General features: G+C 38.0%; 2 protein-coding genes across 2 annotated transcripts; both read right to left on the reverse strand.

The window, feature by feature from the left end:
- Window positions 1-4103: 4103 nt before the first annotated feature.
- LOC147795668 (uncharacterized) lies at window positions 4104-10702 on the reverse strand. Its single transcript, XM_087131066.1, has 5 exons — window positions 10382-10702; window positions 8582-8702; window positions 7838-7947; window positions 7357-7449; window positions 4104-5855 (listed from the first exon to the last, which is right to left on the reverse strand). The coding sequence occupies exons 1-4, from the start codon at window positions 10448-10450 to the stop codon at window positions 7396-7398; spliced, it is 354 nt and encodes a 117-aa protein (XP_086987192.1). The 5' UTR covers window positions 10451-10702; the 3' UTR covers window positions 4104-5855; window positions 7357-7395.
- A 4155-nt stretch (window positions 10703-14857) lies between these two features.
- LOC110983121 (uncharacterized) lies at window positions 14858-22919 on the reverse strand. The gene is made up of 5 exons (XM_022242088.2): window positions 22760-22919; window positions 18398-18518; window positions 17531-17656; window positions 16776-16868; window positions 14858-16190 (listed from the first exon to the last, which is right to left on the reverse strand). Exons 1-5 carry the CDS (start codon window positions 22826-22828, stop codon window positions 16018-16020), a joined length of 582 nt encoding a protein of 193 aa, XP_022097780.1. The 5' UTR covers window positions 22829-22919; the 3' UTR covers window positions 14858-16017.
- Window positions 22920-24350: the final 1431 nt, after the last annotated feature.

The following is a 24350-nucleotide window of genomic DNA, read 5'->3' on the forward strand; positions in this document are numbered from 1 at the left end:
AAAGAAGAAACACCGTCTAACGGCTTATTCAGCCGTTAGACGGTGCTGTCTGATTTAGTAGAAATCTGTGGAAACTATTCATGCACAGAGACGAACATCTGTAATGATTTCAGTTCAAATAGACAAAGCACTTCACCATTGCACTAGGTATTGTTATACACGCGCTTGATATCAGCACTGTTTTCCCTAGCTTTGGGGGCCAGAAAGTGTCGTGGCGTCAAAAATACAATGTTCTCCTTTTCAGCATGGGTCTCAAAAGACTAAAACGAAATAACTATCTCCTCAACAGAGAAGGCTTTGAATGGAATGAAAATACATAGTAAATAGCAGTTTGAGAGAGTCTAAGCCAATTCAAACAATCATTAATTTTAGAAATGAAAATAACACTTGTTCTAAATTTTAATTTTAACACTAAAGGATTGGGACATTTTTTTTACCCCTTCTACAATTTTAACCAATAAACTCAACTTTGTCCAGTGAAGTGACCATTCTTTCAAGGAATCGTCTCGCTGTAAAAATTATTGTTCTTTTTATTCAAGTGCTTGCACTTTGGTCTTAAAAGGGAACACTGAAGTAGTACGGACAGTATCTACTCGGTGAGGCTTACTTTGTAGTTTACTGACCAGATATGAAATAAGTAAATTGGACACAATTACAAATCTGAAACAAATAACATTTTAGATAATTCAGAAAAAGTGGGATATCCATCATTATGTGCTACGTTTTATTTCCTACTTTATACGCAGCTTGTAAAGATTCAACCTCGTATTTCTGGTTTCCATTATTTTTGTCAACTTCTAAGGCAGTTTTTCCACATTACTTGTATGTTCTTGTGTTCCCCCTGGTATCAGGCAGGCGATAGCATTACTACTATTGTTTCAGTCAGGGTCAATCATTTATCAAAGTGAACTGGATACAAGGTTTTGGATAACAGTCAAACTGGCTGGTTTATTGTTCCCAATCTCTTTCGTTGCTTAGTTTGGTTGTGAAACAAGGAGAAGTGTGTTGTCTTAGCAAAATGGTGTAACACTGAAGTGGCGAAATTAGTTACTTATGCGGCATGCAGCTCTGCAGGTTGCGGTCAGAAAGAGTGAACACAGCACAAGGGCAATGCTATGGGATCAACAGCTGGACCAGACCAGCAGTGTGTTCCCAACCACTGTACTGATCGAACTAGAATGTGGTCAGCACATGACAGGGTCGAGGCACTGAACCATTTGTTAAATGTAGTCGAGAGGTACTTGCCCTAAAGTAGAGTGTCTGTAGGGGCAACAGTGGATTTCTGGCAGTAAATGGTTTTACATATGCGAAAGGGTGAAGCAGTCACAAACTATAGCGAGGCAGAAAAGAGAGCGACGACGTGGAAGGAAATCCTAGCGAGTTCTGGGACCACACTGTAAAACGAAAAATGTATAAATGTTTTAACGCCGTTTTAAATGCCCTCTTGTTCAAACATTATGAACGCTTTGCAGTGTTAGGTGTTATGTTTTAAAACAAACACGTTTAGTTATTAATATCAAAGTTGTTTAATTTTCAAACGTTTACAGATTTACAACCAAGGCAAAGACGCGTTTGTATTGGGCGTTGGTTGTACACGGTGTCGCATTCTGAGGGTGGTCAAAGAAACATGAGGATTTGCTTTGGTTTATGTAGAGACAAACAGAACGTTCCGAGTTTCCAATTTGTGGTGCTATGCTCTCATTCATACTGGGCAACCTATCGCCCCTTTTGTGTGCATGACCTGGTCCTGCAGGTAAATTGCATTGGGCTCCAACAGACGTACATTACAAACTTCAAAGCATTTTATATCTTTAAGTTCCCATTCCCAAATTTGACAGCAGACCAACTTTCACGTATATTCTCCTTTTTATGGTTTCTAGTTAGTGCTTCAGAGGTCACGCGTAAAGGACTTTCAGGTAGACGCACGTTATTTAAACAAGTGGTGCGCTACATTGTCTTTCAGGATCCTCTTCACACGCCACTGTGTCAATGGTAAGGATTGCCTTGAATACTCTACCCAATTTACTGAGGTAACTTAGTGGTATAAAGAAACGAGAATGTGGAATGTTTGAAAACCATTTTTCCGTGCTAAGGAAACCGTCTTAAATGTTGTAATCCCCTTTGCATGGATATGGACATATTGGTGCGCATTCCTCGTTTTTGATTAGATCAAAGAGGGTCAGCCAGCCCTAATTCGTACCTAGACCTAGACTGTTAAATTTTGCCAAAATATTTCGGACTGTCTAGACAATTTACATGTGGTTGGGATATACATGTACATGTTACGAATTTTCACATGCATACAGCTTTACGTGTTCGATGTATCCCACAATATCTGGACAGTCTTCATGACACATTGTGTATTCTGTGCCACAAGACGTCCAAGATACTGTGTTGTCAAGATACCGAAAGCTAGTACTACTCCTTTGCAACTATGGTATATGCTGTACTAGACCAGACATAGCATATATAGCATAGCACATATACAGTAAATTGACCTTGATCGAGCTTGAAAATAAATGATCTGGACCCGAAGCACATAATTGACATGGAACGTATTCGGAAGATTCACAATGTTTTAACATTCTGATCACACTTTAGTGTCGTTGCCCTCCGTGTGAATAACTTAATAATCAGAATTGGATATAAAAAAGATATCTTGTCATTGAAATATCAATATGTGTGGTTGAACAGTAACCACAGCTTATTGGTGAAGACTATATAATTGTCAGCCAAAAAAAACCCCAAAAAGTAAAAAACGCAGTTAATGCAAATTTCAGTAACAGTATGTTGTTTGTTTATTCCTTTTCCAAAATAAATTTTGCATACTATTCATTGGTGCTGACCTTGTAAGTTCCATTAATTATTTGTTTCGTCATCAGTGCTCTGTATATCTTGAATAATTGTTGAATTTAGCTGGCTATGAATTCACAGGTGAATATCATGTTATTGCTGGTGTTTGTTTTTAACGGCATAACTGACATCAATTGGCATAAGTACATAGAACAGTACAATGGCGTGTCTGTTGGGTCTGTAGAAACATTGCAAATGGAAAAGATATTATCATAATTTTCTTTCTAACAACGTTTTACGAAGGAAATGGCCACAAAGATCGTAAAAGTGCCTTTTACGTGCCAAAATTCAATTCAAGATCTAATAGCGTTCTATGACCCATACTTCCGCTGGATTGTTTAGGGAAGACGCATTAACGGCTGTTAATGAAAATAGACTGCTGAATATGGATCACCGAAGGTTACAAGGTTTACTTACCAACAGATAAAAACAGTCAATATTTGTTTATTTAACACTTCGTATATTCGTACACTCCAGATTCTGCACAATTCAAGCTAAAAATCAATAATGAAACGCCAGAGAGCAATCGGTGTTCCAACTTGCAAAGAGATGGCATTTGTCTTTTAGAGTGGTGGTACAAAACTGCTAAAACTAACAAACTCTAAATCTAAGTAAGACCTGATTTAGCAGTTGGACAAAACTTTACTTCCAAATCAAATACGAATGGAGTGTACGGTGTTCGATGGACGCTTTGTGATAGCGTCACTAAACTCCAAACAAATTCATCAAGTCTCATCATTTTATTTCATGTATTTTTGCGCTGGCAGCTGCGCAGACCAAGCTTCAAAGCCATCTTGAACTCTCAATAAGTCTTGATATTGCGACCTAATTGAAGGTAGGAGATTTAGCATTCAAAAATGATAGTTGGGTATTTTATTATATTAGTGTCGGCAAAGAATCCAATATTGGGCATCATTTTGTGCCTGGCTGCATTTCTACAGTCTCCGTATAGTATACACATGTTCTACAGATATAGACTACGTATTGCTGTTAGAGAGCATTCTGTATGTATACTAGCTTTCTGGTTCTGTGCGAAAGATTTGTTTCTTCGTGACAATAAAGTTGCATGAATAGGAATGTATATTTCATTTTTATTTTGGCAGTGAGAAAGAAAAGAAGCCTGAGTAACAACAATTTCAATTTGCTGTTAAGAGTTTCTTTTTATCTGCATGAATAAACTTACCCTTATTAAACTTTGACATATTAGGCTTTGCTTTTTATCAGCATTTAATTACATAATTAGATCCATGTTAATCTAGCATGACTTTTATTTTTTTATTTGTTTGTGATCTCAAGTATTATTTTCTACCCATTCCGCACAGAACCCTTCCAAATTGGTAAGAATATCACATGGATTCCTTCATCCCCTTGGAAGAAGATTTTAATGCAACTGCCTTGCAAGAATTAAAACGATTAACACAGTGACTTGCAGACTTCAAAACACAGTCCTGTGACGTTGCAGCTGAAAGAAACTAGAGTGCACAAAAACGTCCCCATACGGTGTTTTATATAAAGTTTTACAGTTACAGCACGTTTTCCACCCTCAAGCGCAAGCCCTCATGTGTGAGGTCATTGATTGGCTACACGCAAAAGGTTAGGATGAGTTGTGACACAAACGAGCAATATTTGGAAATAGCTCAAAAAGGGTAAATGTTTGATGGGTAAACATCCGTCGCAAATTGAAGTGTTTTATGTAAGGGACATACGGTCGAAATTTCAACCCAGGAAAGTGAATTTGGTTTAAATTGAAGTGATTTGAAATTTGTACGTGTTGTGTGGGAGTTTTGTACACGAGAACAAAGGAAATACCGCACAAGTATAGCTGTGGCAAAATGAAGACGAACAGTCCAGGAAATCATCTTCAAAAATCCAGCTCGACGGAATTATCCTAGTTAGAGAAAAGGAGCATTTTCCTCAAGCTTCCTTAACCACAGGAAAGCAAAGGAATGTCCACACTTTGTATAAAAAACAGGTATGTGTGTCCAGATTGCTACATCATTCTGACTTCAGGTTTGCCCATGGAGCCAACAGTGATAGGGCAGGGAACCTCTCTTCAGAATTACATCTGGCCAGTGACACTCAGTTCCAGCGAGTAGACTGGGTGTAGAAATTCCAGTGTAGTGCCTCTTGGCGCTAGAGTTAATCCCTCTACCTAACCCAGTGTCATTTTGTTCCTTTAATTTTTTGTAGTAATAATTTTCATGATTTTTATGTAGAATTAAATATGTGTATCAGTACGGTCAACATAAATTAATGGTCCAGTGTTTGATCAATTTATCCATTTATTTCTTCCATCTTCACTGTCGTCCTCCAGGGGAAGGACAGACCCATGGTGTGACAATTACCAATAAAAGTGTGTCAGGGGGATATCCAAATAAATAGTTACCGTCTCACACTTGCATTATAACTGTGGATTGAATTTGGAATAAATGACTGTATCGAGGCTGACGTCAGCGGGGGGGGGGGGTTAAGATGAATCCCAGAACTATTAAACATGTAACATTCGCTGAGTGAATGGGTTATGTCTCACATTATCGTTTTACAATTTTACAAAGACAATTATCATAAATGACTTGGACAAGGGCAAGTTCTTGGCCTATTAATCTTTGTGCCATTTCCTAGTATGATCTAGTCTGTCCTTTTGTTCTTTGGTCAGACTACCAAAGGCGCAAATGAAAGTTAACGTTACCACACTCTGAATAACTGATTGATAAAACAGGGTATGAGAGTGCTGTTCACATGAAATTTCTCAAGCTTTCGGAGGAAGAACATCCTCTGACTAGCTTTTTTTCTGACCAAATTGGCAATTTCCTTTCCAACAGAGTCTGTTTAGATGTCAATGCATCCCAAGGTAACTTCAAATACAGTCTTAAAAAGGACACGGACTTCCAATGCAAGGCATGCGTGACAGCCGCCTATAAATTGGACGTCACGGAACTCCAGGCAGAGTTTAGCCAGTTTCACTCTCGGGGCGTCTACACAGATTGACGGTGGTTCAAGAGCTGCAGTTTGGAGACGAATCATTTTTTTAAATCAGAAATCAGTGAGCCTGGTGAACGCTTTTGTCTTAAACACTCGAAGAGGTCTAGCTTATGTATGTTTTGTTGGTACCTAAAATCAGCTATTGAAATAACTGCGCTATTTTGATAACTATTCAAAGTATAGTCATAGTTTGAGATAAACATTGACAAACTCTGATTGCTTTTGAGAAAAATTGATAACTTGCACCTACTAACTTTCATCTCATTCTACGAAATGATGTCTATTTTATTTTAGGAAGAATATGAAGGACGAAAAGTGGCCATCTCCTTTTCTGCTGTCAGAATGGTAGAAAAGCAGATTATATGTTCTTGTCACATGGAATTTCGACTTTTTGTACTTTTCTGCCGGGTCATGCATTTTTCTATTTTTCTGCTTTTTTACTTCAAGAAAAGCAGATAGATTTTACTTTTTCTTCATTTGCAGAAAAGCGGCAATCTGTTTTTCTCCTTTCGAGCAGGCAGAAATGAGGATCGAACGTTTTGACAACAACCGTGAATTCTAATTTGTTGCTTTGCTTTTTCATACTGGAGGAGCAATTTTACATAGGCGGCCGAAAAGTGGGCATCGGCTTTTCTGTTTTCCAAGGACCGTAAACGGGGTCGTTAACCTGAGGTTATTGCCATATCCTTTCTTCGGGATTGAGGACATATACACCAATAATTACAGTCCATCCTATCATTTATGATGAAAGATTCACATTTTCTCCTTGGCGTTAGCAAGCTTGTGTGTCTATTGGATGAAAGTCGTAAAATTGTATTTCCTTTGAGATGCTGTTTTCTCTGCCTCACGGGGACACTGATACTGCCGTATGGGATTTGTCCGCAGAAAACATGGTTAAGAGTTGGTTTCTATATGTCTTCACTCCCCAGAACGGAAATGGTCGTGACCTACCGGCTCACGACCCCATGCACTGCCTATTGAGGACAGAAAGGCAGATGGCCATTTTTCGGCCACCTATGTAAAATCTACTTTTCGGATTTCACAAAAGCAGAAAAGTTGAATTCACGGTTGTCGTCAAAACGTTCAATCCACTTTCCTGCTTGTTTGACAGGTAAAAGCAGATGGCAACTTTTCGGCCGCAATCAAAAAGAGGAAAAGTAAAACTACTTTTGTCGTAGCAAAAAAGCAGAAAGGTGGAGAAATGGATTACAATAAAATGGTCATTCTGCTTTTGAGGTAGCAGAAAAGTAGAAACGTCAAGTATTGCATGTCCCAAGACTTAAAATGCCTTTCTACTATTTTGATAGTAGAAAAGCAGATAGCCACTTTTTGTCCTCCAGAGAAGAAAGCTTTTCTCAATATGATATAAGTCTAATTTGATTAGCCCAGAGTTGAATTCTTTCGTGTTGACAGAATAAGCTATAGCAATGACGTCCTTGACGTTTAATCGTTAAATTTGTTTCATCAAACAAAAAAGCCAGAACAAGGAATCTAAAAATCCCTCCTTCATCAAAGTCTTACCTGACACCGATTTGTCGAGAATTGTTCTACCAAGGACGGTTATTTTGAGATGAAGGGCATAATCTTGTGTAAGAAGCTCGACAAAAACGCATGCTTGAATGGAAATGAAGATAAAGTCTTTACCTCTTTAGCAACAACAAAGAAGCAACAACCACCTGCTATTTAATTAATGAGTCAAACTAGTTATCTTTGTTTTAAAAGCCGCAACCTTAACGAAATATGTGGAACCCATTAAAAATAGCAAACGGCCAAAAATGTCATGCCTCTTTGAGTCCTCAGATTTGGCAAATTGTTTTGCTTGTGGTATCCATGGCCAAAGCAATAAGACAAAAGAGGATTTCAACATACAAAATATTTTATTTTTCTTAGTTGGGACACAACCGAGTTTCAAACGTTAGACTTTTTGCCTCCCTATTCACGTTTTTTTTACATCACCAAGTTACTCCAAAGAACTGGGTAGAATATTCAAAACGATCATTACCAGTGAGATTGATGCGTTTGAAGAGGACCTTTCACCGCAGCACTCGGCTGAGTGATGACCTAACTTGCATGAACCTGAAACTCCTTTGTCCATGACTTCTAAAGAACCAGCTAGAAATTATCAAGAAGAGAATAAACGTCAATGGCTGCTGTCAGATATGCAATGTGGGAATGGGAATTTAAAGTTAACAATGCCTGAGATTTTGTATTATATGTCTGTTGCAGCTTGGATGCGATTCGCCATGCATTCACAAAAAAGGGGGCGCCAGGCTGCCCCGCGGGTATGAAATGATTGCACCCAAAGTAAAGCTGAACCGGAAAGACTAGCAGGTAGATTGTGTCTTAAATCAGTTAAGGGTAAAAGAAATGCAAAAAGGGTTAACGGTCCTCTCTATTTAATAGAAATACGCAACCCCCTCCGATTTAAGCAACGTTAAGTAGAAAAGTGAAAGATTACGTAAGTGGTCAACCAACCTTATCAGGTACAGTGTAAGACGAACTGTTACGTGTCTGTCTTGTAAATGGGATCTCTGAGAAAGCAGCGTTGTTTAAAAGCTGGAAGAATTTTTTAAAGACCGCACTAAGACCAAACTTAGTTTACAAAGCTTAATGTGCCAGTGCTGGGCGACAAGCGAGTGTTGGTAGAAACGAGCATAATTGGGGTGTAACAGAAACTTGCTTTTGTAGCTTGTAAAGTCTGAAATCATTTACGAGTTAGAAAGAAAACGGGTAAAAATAACTTCACCGGACTTTAAGTCGTCAAAGAGAAACTTGGCGATTTCTTGTGGGGTCATGTCAGCCAAGTCCTCACTGTATAGTTGCAGCAGCTGCTCCTCCTTGGATGGAAGAACTTCGAGATTGGGTTCCTGATTCATAAAAAAGTGGACACGGTCATAGGTTGACGGGTAATTTTGAAAGGATGACTTTGCCCAGCAATGGACATCTGAAATGTTTACAGGGTAGTGACACCATGACACCATCGATAGCGATGTTCATAATACCAAAATACCAACAGAAAAATTTTCAATATTGGGGAAATTAATTTCATATTTTTTGCTCTGAACACCGTTTTGCTTCTTCATTTTTCTTTCTGCAAGTTTGTTAAGTTTTCTCTTATTGTATCATTTCCTCGATGAGTTATCGGTCTTTCAAGGCATCTAAGTACGATTGCAATGAGCTTTCCAGGTGTCCGCTCACAAGGGTTTAGAAGAATACAATATTTAGAAGAATTTTAGAAGAATATCATAGGCCTGTACACTGTAAAACCAAAGCATTTACGTTTTAAAGGTAAATTTAACGCAAATCTCTGACAAATTTTAAACATTTGACACGTTTATAGAGGGTAAGATGACACACACGTGTTCAGATTAAAGGCAGTGACATGAAAAGTGGCAAGCCAACTGCTGCGTCTTTACACGGGAACAACAAAATGGTTGAAATACTGCTGTCAGCCCTTTTTTTAAAAGAAAATTATCACCCATCCGAGATCCTGAAATGTCTATGCAGGTTACAGCCTATGCACAAACCTAAACGGATTGTTGCAACTCCGAACACTCGGATGTCTCTCTATTTGCAACAACAAACAACCAGCAGGCGTACAAGCGACGTTGAACAAGATCAAAGTGCGCGCGCACTGGTGTGTACATACTGCGCATGTACGCCCTGCGCTACAACTGAACGTATTGATTAAACTCGGTGCTTGTGTCTGGTGTGAAAATTAAGTTATAATCCCAGGACCCTGTGCATCCACAAAATATACATTATCAGCTTAAATCAACCATTTTAGTTTAATTTCATGGGCACTAAAGATTATTTACGGACAATAATGGAATTCCCCTTTTAAACCAATCTAAACAGGCACTTCGTGTCCCAACGATAAACACTTTGGATGCAAGGGCTCCATTTTTTAATTGAATATGCCGGCCCCACCACCTTCAATCACTAACGGCCTGCATAATAGCGTGCTATAGACCCCACAGTCCCTTTGAATGGCATTTAAATTGATCAGTGGGTGTCATTCAGTTCGTTATTTAAGGGATGGCAAAGAACGTTTGGATTTCAGTAAACGTAAATCGGTTTAGCTGAACCATCATGGACATTCAAACATCTGACAATGCAATTAAACACTTAAGTTAATGTAACTTGCGTTCACACACAGAAAAATTTCACCTTTGATCAATCGTAGCTTAAAAGGCACGCAAATGTAAGTGAAAAGGATTGTTTGCAATTTAAAAGGAATAAGGGATGGCAGAGGTGTATGTCCCGATTGAATGCGTAAATACGCGAGTTTGATTTATTCAGCAATTACATATGTTGAAGGGTGATTTCAATTTGCTCAAAAACGAACACTGCACTCATTACTTCATGTACATATACTAAGAGAAAATGCTTGGGGAACTTCTATCAATCAGAGATGATTGATACACTGATGTGAAATATTACCAACAGTACTTATGAAGTAATGGACTAATGCTTCGAAACAAAACCTAAGCAGCCAATTTTAATATGATACGAAGGTTTAATACACTTACTTGTCTACACTCACCGTTACAGCAAAAGATGAAACCGTGACAAAAGTGGCTCCAAGAACAACGAGCTTCCACACAGTAGTCATTTTCAAAACCTTGGAAGTAAAGTCTTTGAAGGGAAAAAATTGGCTTGTTGTACTCAGAAGAGAAATCACCGTGAATGGAAAAAGCGTTGTTGAGTGACTTTATATAACTTACAAACTTGAGCAGCGTTCTGCCTTCTATTAAAGTCAAACCATAAGCCCAAGGAAGTAATACCCGCATAATTTTTGCCATCGATGCACTGTTTGATGTTGTTGGTACAAGTTTGGTTTCAGAAGCTTTTTAAAATCATTGTAATGCAGGTTATATGATTTGTTTTGACTTCAGTGGAAAGCCAATACAGCTTGTACGGAGCTCTTGAAGTGCCATCAGACTTGTTCAGATACCGAGATAATTTTTCTTATTAAGTCGACTTATAAAGCGTATCAAGTCGATTTAACGAGATAAATGATGTAGTCAAGTCGACTTCCTAATTCCAGTTGGAATTCCCTATGTAAACTTAGCGAGATTATTTATATAGTAACGTCGACTCCCTTATTTGATCAAATGGCTTGCCGGGATAACTTATGTCATCAAGTCTGCTTTTGGAATTTTACGATGTAAACTTGCGATGTAAACTTGCGAGACAATTTATGTTGTCAAGTCGACTTTACAATTTTGGGAAGACGACTTGGCGACAAAATATGCAGTCCATCCGACTTCCTAATTCTGGTAGGTTGACTTGAAAAGATAATCTATGTTAGTGAGTCGACTTCCTAATTGTCGTATGTCGACTTGGCGAGATAATTTATGTCATCAAGTCTGATTCTAAAAGTCACTGTGTGGACTTGGCGATATAAATTATGTTGCAAGTTGACTTCATAATTCTAGTAAGTCAACTTGGCGAGATGATTCATGCCATGTTGTACACATGCAGTCATTAACTGACTACTCACAAGTGAACGTGAACTGCAGCGTATTTTCTCGCCAAGTCGACTTGCTGGAATTGGGAAATCTACTTGACAGCAAATTTATTTCGGCGAGTCGACATAGTGAGTTCTGGAAGTAGATTTGATGACATAAATCATCTTGCCAAGTCGACTTACTTGAATTATGAAGTCGACTTAATAACATATATTATCTGGCCAAGTCGATACAGGGAACTCTGGAAGCAGGCTTGCTTTAATTGAATATCTCGCGATGTCGATTAACTATAGTTAGGAAGTCGACTTAAATACATCATTTGTCTTGTCACATGTACTAATCCCCAAATCCCAGGGACCGATGTTTATCGATACAGTTCCAGAAGTGGAGCATAAATATTGTCCGTCGATGTCCTTAGATGATAGGTTTATGGCCTCCTGTGAAAGCAAACCCTCAGAAATGGAGAGGTAGAAAAAGTAAAATGAAATAAAAAACAAAACAAGTGGATAGAAAGCACGGTTAATGGTTTATTGAGCAGATAACGGGGTTGGATAATTGGTTTTTGTGGAAAATGTGTGCGAAAGGGGAAATGCTTTTCGTTGATACAAAACAGTTTCATCGAGTAGAAACTTGTGGAAACTAGTCATGCACAGAGATATTCCGGTGTTCAATTTTCCGTAACCATTGGCTCGAGCACCAATTATCACAGACATTGCTAAACAATTTCCAACAAACAACGTCCCTTTCTGCGTTTTCCTATCCGTCTTCTTCGCCCTTTCTTCTTTGTCATTGATGAATGTAACAGGAATTGTTTATTTTTAAAGACAGACTATAAATTTCACGTTGTTTTATAACTTGGGACATTCAAATGTCACTGTTCAAAATGAGATTATTTTCAGCCTATACTGCAACCACAAAATCTAGACTTCGTCTTTTTTATCTACCAGAAATTCACAGAGATACCACGATTAGTTTCTGTTTGAGTCTTAGTCATCTGTAGTTGATACTTTTTAATTAACCATGCTCCCATGCGAATAGCCCTGAGGTATCCTTGGTCAAGCACGTCACCCATCAGGTTTTGGTCAGATTTTAGGGGATGTAAGTAAATAAAAGTGAAGTGTGATTTCTGCAAATGCATCACTAACTGATACATATAAAACAACTGGTAAAAGGTGCACCTGTAAGGAAAATTAACCCAAACAGAGATTGGCGTTTGAGTGATCGGGCATGCGTGCATTTTATTAGACAATTCCATTTAAGTTGCGAATACCTCCATATCAAAAGTAGAAACCAGATCAGTTCTATTTGCTTCCACAGGAATACAAGGTATTTCAGTATCTCTTTATATAGGTGCGAGATACAAGTGATTTCAGACATTGATATATTGAAAAAAACAATTTAGAATTCCTGACAATGTCATTATGGCGTCATTGCATACGTCAAATGTAAGCCGCAAGGTAGTTGAAATTATGAGTAGACTGTCGCATTCTACTCAACGTTGAAACCTACTCTTTATAAATCAAATTTTGGGAATAAATAAAAATGCCACCTTCATCTTTACGTCATTTGAAGTCATTTTCACCTGTTTATTTATATGCAAATCACACCTTACACGTATATCTCATTGAAAATTGTCATGATTGGGCGGTTATATTAACGTGTCCAAACCTACGAATGACATAAAACCCAAATTGGTTATCACAGGTCTAATTATAGGATTTGCTGCCGTCTGTGGATTAGTTCAAGCTGCTAATTTTTGTTTTGGACTAATACTTAAAGGAATAAAATTGATTTAAAAATACTGTGTCTTGTTATTTCTCTGGTTGTAATAGAACATTCAATAATGAGATGTCAAATCTCAGAAGAAAAACAGAACAAATTTTATCTCTATTAAAACAAATATGAGGTCCAACGGGTGGGTACACTTTCCCCAGATGTTTCACAGGGTGACTTGAGTACTGTTTATCGTTCTGGAACAGAAAAATCAGAATTTTGTGTCGGTAAACTTATTTTCGTTTACAGTGGACCTCTTTCAACCACGGGCTGCCCTTGCTACATGACCTTGTGAATCAAGGAACCAAAGTTCTTGTGTAATATTTTGCACTGTTGAGGATTTGAAAAATAAAAAACTCGTGGGTCGAACAAATGAATGATAAAAAGAGTCCAAACGCCATGGTTAACGCCCATATTTTTATTGTTACTATTTTGTGAAGGGAGTTTTCAGATGGCCTCTTTCCATATGGAATTTGTTCCAATTTTGAAAACATTACAGCTCTCTTAAATAGGACTTTTGATTTGATGACGTCCTCAGCATCAATTCTTACACACTTGTCTGCAGAAAGGTCCCAAAGGTCCCTGTACCAACCAGTTTTTAATCAATTATAGTAAATACCGCCGAACAAAAAGTGTTTTTTTTTAATTAATTAATTAATTTTTTAAAAACTTTTTCCACCTTCGGTTAAGGCGGCACTCAATTATTTATTGACGTTACCGGTACATGTTTTGTGCAGTACTGTCCTGCAGGTTAATACCGTTGGAAGCAAGATTGATTTTTTAGATGTTAATATAAGTAACAAGGCACTTCCATTTTCACCTGAAGCAGGGTCGGAGGCTTCTACATATAAGACCACAAATGAAGGCCCAAGTTCGTTCCATCACTTTACCAAACTCGCGTGGAGCAAAACTGTCCTTACGCGGAAGAAAATCTGCAGAATAGACTAGACTCACCTTCTTGGCTTTTCCCATTTTCTTGGGCTATTTAACATATTCATTTTGGGAGTGATTTAATTATTTACAGCCCTTTTTATATTGTTGACCACAGTAGTCCACATTCATGAAACTCTATTGAGCTCCAAGAAGCTATTACTGGGACCGTTCCCCAGGACGCCAATGATTCTGGGACTCGTGTGTCCAATGTAATGTCAAGGACCTGCTGCAATGCCTGGAATACCTGGGCTGCTAGTACTCTGGACCAATGGTCCTGTGCGGTCAGAGGGTGATGCTGGTTTCAAGGGTCAAAAGGCAATATTGTTCCGATTGGTGCTGTGGATGAGTAGGGAGCTCCTTGGAACCCTGGGCGTTGGAATGGGTTTGCCTGATAATATAGGTCCTAGAGGACCAACTGGTTTCGTTGGTACCACCTGGGAAGTGCGGACAAAGGTCGAAAGGGCCTTTTGGTAGCATTCACAGCGATGCCAATGAGCATATTGGATATCCGTACTAGTCAAAACATCCCTATCCCATTCGAGCAGGCCGAGACGCTTTTGCCAGGAAACAAGTTTGATTTGACGACTGGCGAGTTCACATGTAATGTGCCAGTCACCTACAAGCAGGTATCTGGGAGCGCAGTGCTGTTGCTGCAGCGAAGAGACTTCACGTTTTGACCATGTACGGTTTTAGGTATAGTCATCGAAGCCTTCACCACACCCTAGTCGGTGCCTTTCTCCTGTACCCTAATTAAGTAAACGGCGATGATATGTTGCTGCGAAGTGTTTGCTGGATGAATTCAAAATGACAACAATATGGAACAGAAGAAAGTGCACTTCTGATTTGCATCTCGTTGTATTTATTGTTTTATTAATATTCTTTATCTACTTCTCAAAGGATCCAATGTGTCTCTTAAATTGCACCCGACAACTTCTTGCTCTCTTGCTGTTAACAGCCATACCCAAACAATATACTATACTATATATATAATTGCATACTGACTTAAGGCTTAATGTGCTCGTTTCCCACAGCAAACTGATTGAAGATATTGTGGAAATACACGACTTGAGTCTGAAATATCTGTTATATTCCTGTTTTGATGCTATTGTAGCAAAGGGGAAGGTGACAGGAGTGCAAAGAAATGAAAATTGTTACGACTGTTAGGCTAGGATAAACTTGGAGACTGTTAATGGCAGCCTGTCAGTAGTTGAAAAACTATGATTGGCAGTCTTTTTCAAAATAAATAGTAATCATGGTCAGAGTTGTTACACTAAATAATAAATGGTGTCAAACATCAATTAAAAATGTCCAACCCTCTGGCTTGAGTCTGTGGCGTACCTACTGGGAACGGGTGCCCCCACCGGATGCTTGTGCCCCAGTCCCCCATAAGAAATTTGTGATTTTTCCTAACGTTCGCTATCACTTTGTGCATTTGATTCAGAAATAGTTGCCAGTGGTGAAATATTGATAACTTTGACACTTCATACAAATTGGAAAAGATTTTTTGAACAAGGGGATTAATTAAACTTGAAAGTTTTGCTGTTTAACGGCTACTGACGTGTATTTATAGCAGGGATGGTTAATTTAGGCGTAGTTTCTTAGGTACAAGTTAACTCTCTGCTGAGTAGCTGTAAAGACTACTTAAAACTCTTTATGAAATTTATTTTTTGTTACCCTCACCGGGAAAGTTTTGCTGGAATTCAAATTGGCATATATGTGAAGGGTTGCTCCAGATATTGTTTATCGTGCTGACAATCATTAATTTTGAAAACTACAGTGCATAATATTCAGCTAACGATAGTCTGAATCAACATTTTCTTTAGAAAGATTTTGCTTTGTGCAAGTTTTATAGAAATACTTTAACTATAGCATACAAGCTTTGTGTCGGTTATACTTTAACAGACTTGAGAAGCAAAACATGCAGGTTAGTCTAAAACAATTTTGATGGAATAATTAAAATTGAAGTGTTTTCTCTAACGGTTGGTTAGTTAGGTCAACCTCTTTAGAAGTCAATGCATCCCAGACGAACATCCAATAGAGTCTTAAAAGGGATACGGACTTCGAAATTAACGCATGCATGGAAGCCGTTTCTCCATTGGACTTCATGGAAGTCAAGGCAGACTTTAGCCACTCTTATCTTAGGGACGCCTATGCAAATGGCCGGTGGTTCACGGGCTGAAATTGAAGTTAAATTAATTTAGTTTAGTCATAAATCGATGAACCCAGTTAATGCAAACAAGTTTAATTATGTACATATTTGTCAGTACCTAAAATCAGCTATTAAAATAACTGAGCAAATTGAAAAACAATCTTAAGTACATTATTTTTGACATAAACATTGTTTGATGACGAGATTATAAGTCAGGACGAGATAATAATGTCAAAAAGTCGGGTTAAAATTTGTCTCTCTGTGTTCTTTACTACATTGCACTGTCTTTCATGAAAGGGGGCTCGTTTTTTCCAGCACTGGTATGTATGCCAACCGGGGATCAAATATTTGAATTTTGACAGTGATTGCCATGACAGTAAGAATGACAACTTGCACCTCCCAGATACATTGTATTGTAAATTTTATTCAAGAAAGATAAAAATCCCTAAACGGTAAAATTCTACCTTCAATAACCCCCGCTTGAACCTGTGTGGGTATTGATAGGAAGAGCTACAGTAGTGGCATCCCTGACATTTAATCGTTTACTTTGTTTCATTGAAAAAAAATCCAGCACAAGGCATCTAACAATCCAAGATTTATCCAAGTCTTACCTGACACCTCTTTGTCGTAAATTATTCTACGGGCTGCAGTTATTTTGAGGTGAAGACCATATACCTTCTTAAGAACCTGGACGAAAGCGCAAGCTTGAATGAAATTGAAGATAAAAAACCCTCTTCACCCCATGAACCGCAAATAAGACATAAGAAACCCAAGGGGCAAATCTTTATTCAGAATGGTGAAGGATAAAAAAGAGATTACACTTTGATTATAGCAACTGGGCAATACACTCGAACCACTTACATATAATAGGTCAAACTTAATTTTTTTCATAAAAAACAACCGTTACAAAAATGAAGCAAACATCCAATAAACCATGTCTTTTACAGTCAGCGGATTTTGCTTTCCAGACGGTTCCTCTAAGGTCAGCGATGTCCATAGAATTTTGGGTATTCAGGCTAAAGCATGACCAATATAACGAGAAATGCAGATCGACCTTATGACCAATCGAGATAAAGTATCACTACAAACGAAAGTTAGTCTCACAGACACAATTGACATTAGAACTGATTGTAAGAATTGGATTTGGCTCACCGTCTTTTGTATATATTAAACAGCAAACCAAGCCAAAAGGAGGAATGTGAACCAAGACGTCCATATCCATGCAAAAAGGATTTCAGCATATAAGACGGTTTGCTTAGCACGGAAACGACTAGTTTTTAAACTTTATGTTATGAAATCGTTGGCTCAATATTCTCATTTCTTTATAGCACCAAGTTATGGGTAAAATATTCCAAGCAAGCCTTACCACTGACAGTGTGGCGTTTCCAGAATACCTTGAAAGAGAGTGTGGTGCAGCACTCAGCTGAGAGTGCTTCTCTAGATAGCGTGCATTTACCTGTAACTCCTTCACCCCTGACTTCTGACGCACTAACTACAAATCATAACAAGAAGAATTTACGTGAAAGTTGGACTGCTGTCAAATGTACAATTTGGGAATTGGAACTTACAGATAAAACATGCCTGGAGGTTTGTAATGTACGTCTGTTGGAGCCCCATGCAATTCAAATTGCAGGGCCAGGTCATGTGCACAAAAGGGGCGATATGTTGCCCAGCATTAATGAAAGCATTGCACCACAACTGTAGGTTAACTTTAGAAACCACCAGGGATATTATGTATTTAATGAGATCAGGAAAAAAAAAGGCAAAAAAGTTAAAGGTCTTCTGTATTTTGGACATGTTCAACCGCTCTCCCGGTTTATTCACTTTTGCTTCTGAGCCCGCACTCTTGAACTTTCTCGTATCGAACCTTTAGAAATCATAACTCCTTATAACCAAGATTAATTAGCATACTGAAAGTTTATGTTAGTTGTCAATCACGCCTTTGTAAAATGATTTACAGTGTAAGACAAACTGTTACAAGTCTGTCTTTTGTTTGGGGTTTTGAGAAAGAGGCGTGTTCAGCTGGAAGAATATTGTTTACAGGCGACTATTGTTGGTTGAGACTGCACTCAAACCAAGCTTAGTTTGCAAAGTTCAAAGTGGGGGTACGGGGCGACAAGCGAGTTTAGGTAGACCTGTGCATACTTGGGGCGTAACAGAAACTACCTTCTGTAGATGGTAGAGTCTCACATCATTTACAAATTAAAAGGTAAGTAGGTTAAAATAACTTCACCAAACTGAGAGTCGATAAGGAGAAACTTGGCGATTTCGTCTGGGGTCATCTCAGCCAAGTCCTCTCTGAACAGTTCCAACAGCTGCTCCTCCTTGGACGGCAGGACTTTGAGATCGGACTCCTGATTCACAAACAGAAAAACGTTTTCCACAGTGTGAGCTCCAAAGTCGTTTTATGTCAAAAGCACCGTGGATAAGAGAAGGAATCTATAGTTCAATCAGAGAAAATAATTCAAAATAAATCTGGCAACCTATAGTTTACAAAAAAGTTAACATACGTAACAACAATGGCAATTAAGAGAAAAATACTAAAGGAAGAAGGAAGCTCATCTATTCTTTGCTCTATTAGATTTCGTCCTATTTTAGGCAGAATTATGCTACCATTTGCTCTAAAATTAATATGATTAATTTATTGATTTTAGCAAGAAAATAGCGAGAGAACTTCCTCAATCAAGCAACTCATTTGAACATTTTTTTGGTAAAAGTGTGCACAATTTAGTTTTGCCCCTGTTACCGAGTTTCCAAAGTGCATAATGGAAATGCCACAGGTTACTCTGGTATAACTATTCGTGTCATTAAGTAATCTGGTTATGTCCTTTTGGAGCCCTCGTTCGTCACTGGTATTTTCCTGAAGTGTTTAAATTAATAGTAGTAACTATCATCAAATATGATACACAGATCAATAACCATGTTTTTCTATTTTCTGGCAGAAATAAAAAACAATTAAACTGCAGAACCGCTCGATGTATTTGATAAGCCAGCAAGATCTATTATCAGAAATCTCATTTTGGGCATTAAAAAAAAAAGGTTTAACAGTGTCAGCAATTATTAGTGTCTTAAAATAATAAACTGAAAACAGACAGTTATCCTTGGCGTATGCCTGTACCTGTCTCAGGCTCATGATACTGCAAATCAAGCCATTCGTATTCACACATTAGAGCAGTTTTGCATACGTGGAATCGCCTGAGAGGTCTTGGGTTACAATTTAAAATGTTATTTCTTCATGACTATGTTTTCCTTTTGCGTACTTAAATTGTTCTTTCCTGAGCTTTGACTTTTCTACTGGTAAGCAGTGTTCCAATGATTAATCTTCAGATTTATTGCCTGTTCCTTTCATCAAATAGCCTGCTCTTTCTTCAGTTTATCTTTAATGTTCCTGCTCTTCTAGAAGATCACAGTATGCTCTTTGTATCCACTTCCTTTAATCTCTGACTAGTACAGCAGTATGTACACTCCCTGTAAATTTTCAGGAGATCAGCAGGATGTTGGGACACTTAATCCCTAGTTGTTGTTCATACCTTACTCCAAGCTGTGAAAGCCATAAACTTCTGCTGAGTGCTCATCTGCCTAGATACTAGATGACCAATCAGTATTGGAGTCGTGTGTGGAACTTTTTAAGTTGTCCAATGAGAGCTTGAGCTAGTCATGTGGCAAAGACATGTTGTGGGGAGCAGTTTGCCCGAGAGTTTTGGCAAACTGGGCATTCCAAGCTTTGCCATCGTGCTGTCTACATGCCTGCCGAACTCTGTCTGCACTCTGCACTACTTTTCTTTGGACTGGCAGACTTCAAAATCCAAGTATTCCGCTTATGTTCACCAGTGTTGGCTCTCTATCTTAGGTAAGTTTGAGTTCCAATTTATATACTTTCATACTATTGTGTAACTTTTCTGGAATTTAGTTAATGTATTTTTCACTGTGACTCTTGTTCTAAATTGGGAAAAGAAGTTTACCGATCGATTACATGAAGTCTGGACTTTGGGATATTTTTTAGAAGTCCAAGCAGATGTTGAAAGTTTTGATATATGTATCTCGTAGTTTCCACAAGCCAGTACATTTCTGAGACTAGATCTAAAAGAGATGTTCCCTCAGAAAGCTTTGCCTGAATTAAGTAGGGCAGTTTGAGTGCACTTTTCAATCACCTTGACTAATAACTTAACGGAGACTGGGAATAGGTTGTGCTTGTCACTGCATTGAGACATATGAGCAGATTTTGAATATATGTGTAAGTCAGGACTTATCACCCATCACATCCATGTGTAAGTGATACACTGACCGCAGTCCTACAGTTTGGACCAATGATGTTGAAATACTTTTCCGACGACTATGGTTTATTCGAACAGGGTTTGTGTATACTTGGTAGATTCTGATATGCGTTGAATTCATCAGAAGTTAGAGATATGAATTGTCTCTTGGTCAAGGTTTAGATTTTGTTTTTATATATACATACATTGTATATAACCATTCTGATTAAGAGTTTGCGCTTTCCTGGATTGATTCCTACCTCACGATGTGTGGGACTGGGAAATGTATTTCCAGGAAAATCCTTGTCTAGTTTTAAGATTTTTCTAGGTCAATGCCTCAGATATTTCAACTTCACATGTTAATTTAACTTAACCAAGCTATATATATTGTGACTTGCAGACACAGCACAAATACACCAAGGCATCTGCGGCACTAATCACCAGCATCAACCTTGCAAGATCCTTAAGTATTCTTTTACGTTACATTTCTTCTGCTGAACTTTGCCCGTTACTTTTGCCGACTGCCTACACAACACAACGGACTCGTGTCATCCCACCTTGGAACGACTCGTCGCAACATTGGCGCCAAATTTTTTCTTGAGCACAAAGTGTGTTTTAACTTAGCAGGATCCTGCATTCTCTGTAAACCTCATATTTCCATTTATGGCCACTGGTGTTCTCTACATTTACTTTGTGTTTCTCGTATTGATTGGCTTAGCTCTTTCACTCCAATAAAGCAAAATCTCTTTGGTATCGTGAATGCTGAATTGTGTGAAATTTGGTCCCTGCTATTTTGAAATGTGAACCACAGGCTACATTTCATACATGAATGTTTTCCCTAGAATTTCCTATAGTCTTTTTACTTATGCAGTGAGTCTCTTACATAAGCATCATATTGTAAATACTTTAGCAATCCAAACACAGAGCTTGTAAAGGGAATGAATGGCTCCTGTCTAAAAGAATTCTCATTTAATTTAATTAACAAAAATTGCATGATAATTTTGGCACCGGACAAAAAAACTTAAACACAAAATACTTTTTCCCAGTTGGCGTTGTGCTCCTCTTAATCGGGTCAAAAGTCCCAGGTATTTAACTGGATAAGAATCTCTCTCTTGGAGTAAACATATTTACGTGTCGTGTGGTAAATTCTTCGAAATTGTTGTCGAAAACTGTACATTTAACTTTATTTAAAACACTTATTCTGTTCTACTAAATTAATCCATTCTGACCTAGGGTAGCCCAACCTCTTAATGCAACAAGCTGCTTATTTCACAGACGAAAGTTATCCAAAAATATCAAACACAGACCACTTAACTTATACAACTCCATTATTTGCAAAGTAAGGAATACTAAATATAAATTTCTTTTTAACATTTAAACTTGGGTAAATTTATGTGTGTATACAAACATGGTTTTTTACTGCGCTATTTGAATTCCTGTTTCCAATTACAGTCTTATCCCAAAATTTGGGTCCTTTTAGACAAACCGATACGGATCTGGCAAGACTCTCAACTCGACATATTTTCACTTATAAACCTACCTTGTCAGTTTGCATAATGAAAATTGGTTCATGTAATCATGTCAGTCTACTTTTACTGTCTTACTGTTGTGTGTCCCTGCAGCGTATCATGTTGTATTGTCCAATATCTCCTATCTTAGGTTTATGGTCTGGTCTGAATTATTGTTGGTGCAAAAGGAAACCTAGAAGCACAAGTATTCTTTTTTTCTAAATGTTGGTAATAAGTCAAACTATGTCCATTTATCACACCAGTTCTCATTAATTGTAAAAACATTCATTGCATATAGGCAGTTCATATATTTGGGACCTCTTTCGTCACCAACATGAAATAAATGTATCTTACAGTATGGGGCAAATACGTTGTTGTCGGGGGATTATTAAAATTTCTTCATACTGTCTTCCAAGGCACCTAGGTACGGGTGCATTAAACTGTTCACTTTCCAGCTGATCATTTCCCAGCTGTTCCTTTCCCAGCTGTCACCTTAGCAATGTTTCAAATGACTGGTTCAGCTCAATCATCATGAATATTTAAATATGTAAACATTAATTAATTTCAAGGAATGTAACTTTTGATAATACTCAGATGAATGCCAATTCTGTACCTAACATACCTTAAAAACACAGATTTGTGCGAATTTGCGTTCACATTTAGCGAAATGGGTTGATTCCAATTTAAAACAAATGAGGAGGAAACACGGATTCTTATTAGTAAAGCCAGTTATGAAGTAATGGACCAATGCCCAACCAACAGAAACTAACACTCTCCACCAACCCCCATTGTAAGATGTAACAGTGGCTTAATAAACGTTGTTAGTCTACTCACCATTAGGGCCGAAGCTGAAACCGTCACCAACGTGGCTGCAAGAGCCATCAGCTTCCACATGGTAGTCATTCTCAAAATCTGTGAAGTCAAGTCTTTGAATGGAAATGGACAAAATGGCCAGGTGTACTCGAACGAGAAAATCACCGTGAATGGAGAACTCGTTGTTGAGTGACTTTATATACCTTACAACATTTAGAAACCTTCTGACTTTTGTTACAGCTAAACTACAGGCCCAAGAAAGTCATATCTGCATAATTTTGTCATCGACGCTCTGTTTGATTTGATGGTGCTCTTTAATGGTTTCAATTGCAAGTCCAAAACATACAAAACTTTATTCGGTTTTTTGAGTTACAGTTACAGTTTATGTTACAGGATTGTTTTTGGACTGCAGGGGAAATCCAATGCAGTCTGCACAGCAAGGCCTTGGTCAGCACTTGAAAAGACAGACAGACGCTATAAAAGTTGGGGCAGGGTAATAATTAACGCAGTAGTTATACCATACCTGCAGAAACTGGCTAGAAAATGACAACTACTGCCTTCAATAACTTTATTAATAAATCTTCTTAGTTAGCATTCGTTAATGCTGTCCCGAGATCCCAGGGACGGATGCTCTCGAATGTGGTTCCAGAAGTGCAATGTACATATCGTCTTTGTTTTTAGATGGCATTTTTACGAACCCTTCCGAAAGCACACATTCAGAAACGGTTGTAATCAAAATCGTTGGGAACCTGCTGGTACTGGAAATTGAGAGTGCACCTTCACGAAGCACCCACACAGAAGAGACTGTATAGGAACCTATATTCAGAAATCTGATGGGCACAAAGTAGAAAATTGAAATCAAAAGAAACAAACAAGTGGAAAGAAGAAACACCGTCTAGTGGCTTATTGAGCAGATTACGTGGTTGGATAATTAGTTTGGGTGAGAAATATGTGCAGATTCGTTTCGTTTGTACAATGCTGTCTGATTTAGTAGAAATATGTGGAAACTAGTCATGCACAGAGACGAACATCTTTAATGATTTCAGTGCAAATAGACAAAGCACTTCACCATTGCACTAGGTATTTTTATACACCCGCTGGAAATCAGCACTCTTTTCCGTACCTTTGGGAGCCAGAAAGTGTCGTTGGCGTCAAAAATACAATTTTCTCCTTTTCAGCATGGTTCTCAAAAGACTAAAACGAAATAACTATCTCCTCACCAGAGAAGGCTTGGAATGGAATGAAAATATATAGTAAATAGTAGTTTGAGAGAGTCTACGCCAATTCGGACAATCATTAACTTTAAAAATGAAAATAACACTTGTTCTAAATTTTAATTTTAACACTAAAGGATTGGGACATGTTTTTACCCCTTCCACAATTTTAACCAATTAATTCTTTTAAGGAATCGTCTTGCTGTAAACATTATTGTTCTTTTTATTCAAGTGCTTGCACTTTGGTCTTAAAAGGGAACAATGAAGTAGTACGGACAGTATCTACTCGGTGAGGCTTAATTTGTAGTTTACTGACCAGAAATGAAATAAGTAAATTGGACACAAATACAAATCTGAAACAAATAACATTTTAGATAATTCAGAAAAGTGCGATTTCC

Source organism: Acanthaster planci, linkage group LG21, assembly GCF_054643075.1.
Source record: "Acanthaster planci isolate LZ-2023a linkage group LG21, COTS_SCS, whole genome shotgun sequence".
In the NCBI taxonomy this organism is placed as follows: domain Eukaryota; kingdom Metazoa; phylum Echinodermata; class Asteroidea; order Valvatida; family Acanthasteridae; genus Acanthaster; species Acanthaster planci.

Coding starts and splice junctions, on each gene's coding strand:
- LOC147795668 (XM_087131066.1), bottom strand. CDS start 10,450: ATGACTACTGTGTGGAAGCTCGTTGTTCTTGGAGCCACTTTTGTCACG. Junction 7,948..8,581: donor CTTTGACGACTTAAAGTCCG/GTGAAGTTATTT, acceptor GATAATTTCTAG/CTGGTTCTTTAGAAGTCATG. Junction 7,450..7,837: donor CAAACGCATCAATCTCACTG/GTAATGATCGTT, acceptor TTTCCATTCAAG/CATGCGTTTTTGTCGAGCTT.
- LOC110983121 (XM_022242088.2), bottom strand. CDS start 22,828: ATGACTACCATGTGGAAGCTGATGGCTCTTGCAGCCACGTTGGTGACG. Junction 18,519..22,759: donor TTTCAGCTTCGGCCCTAATG/GTGAGTAGACTA, acceptor TTTGTGAATCAG/GAGTCCGATCTCAAAGTCCT. Junction 16,191..16,775: donor TTACGACAAAGAGGTGTCAG/GTAAGACTTGGA, acceptor CTTCAATTTCAG/CCCGTGAACCACCGGCCATT.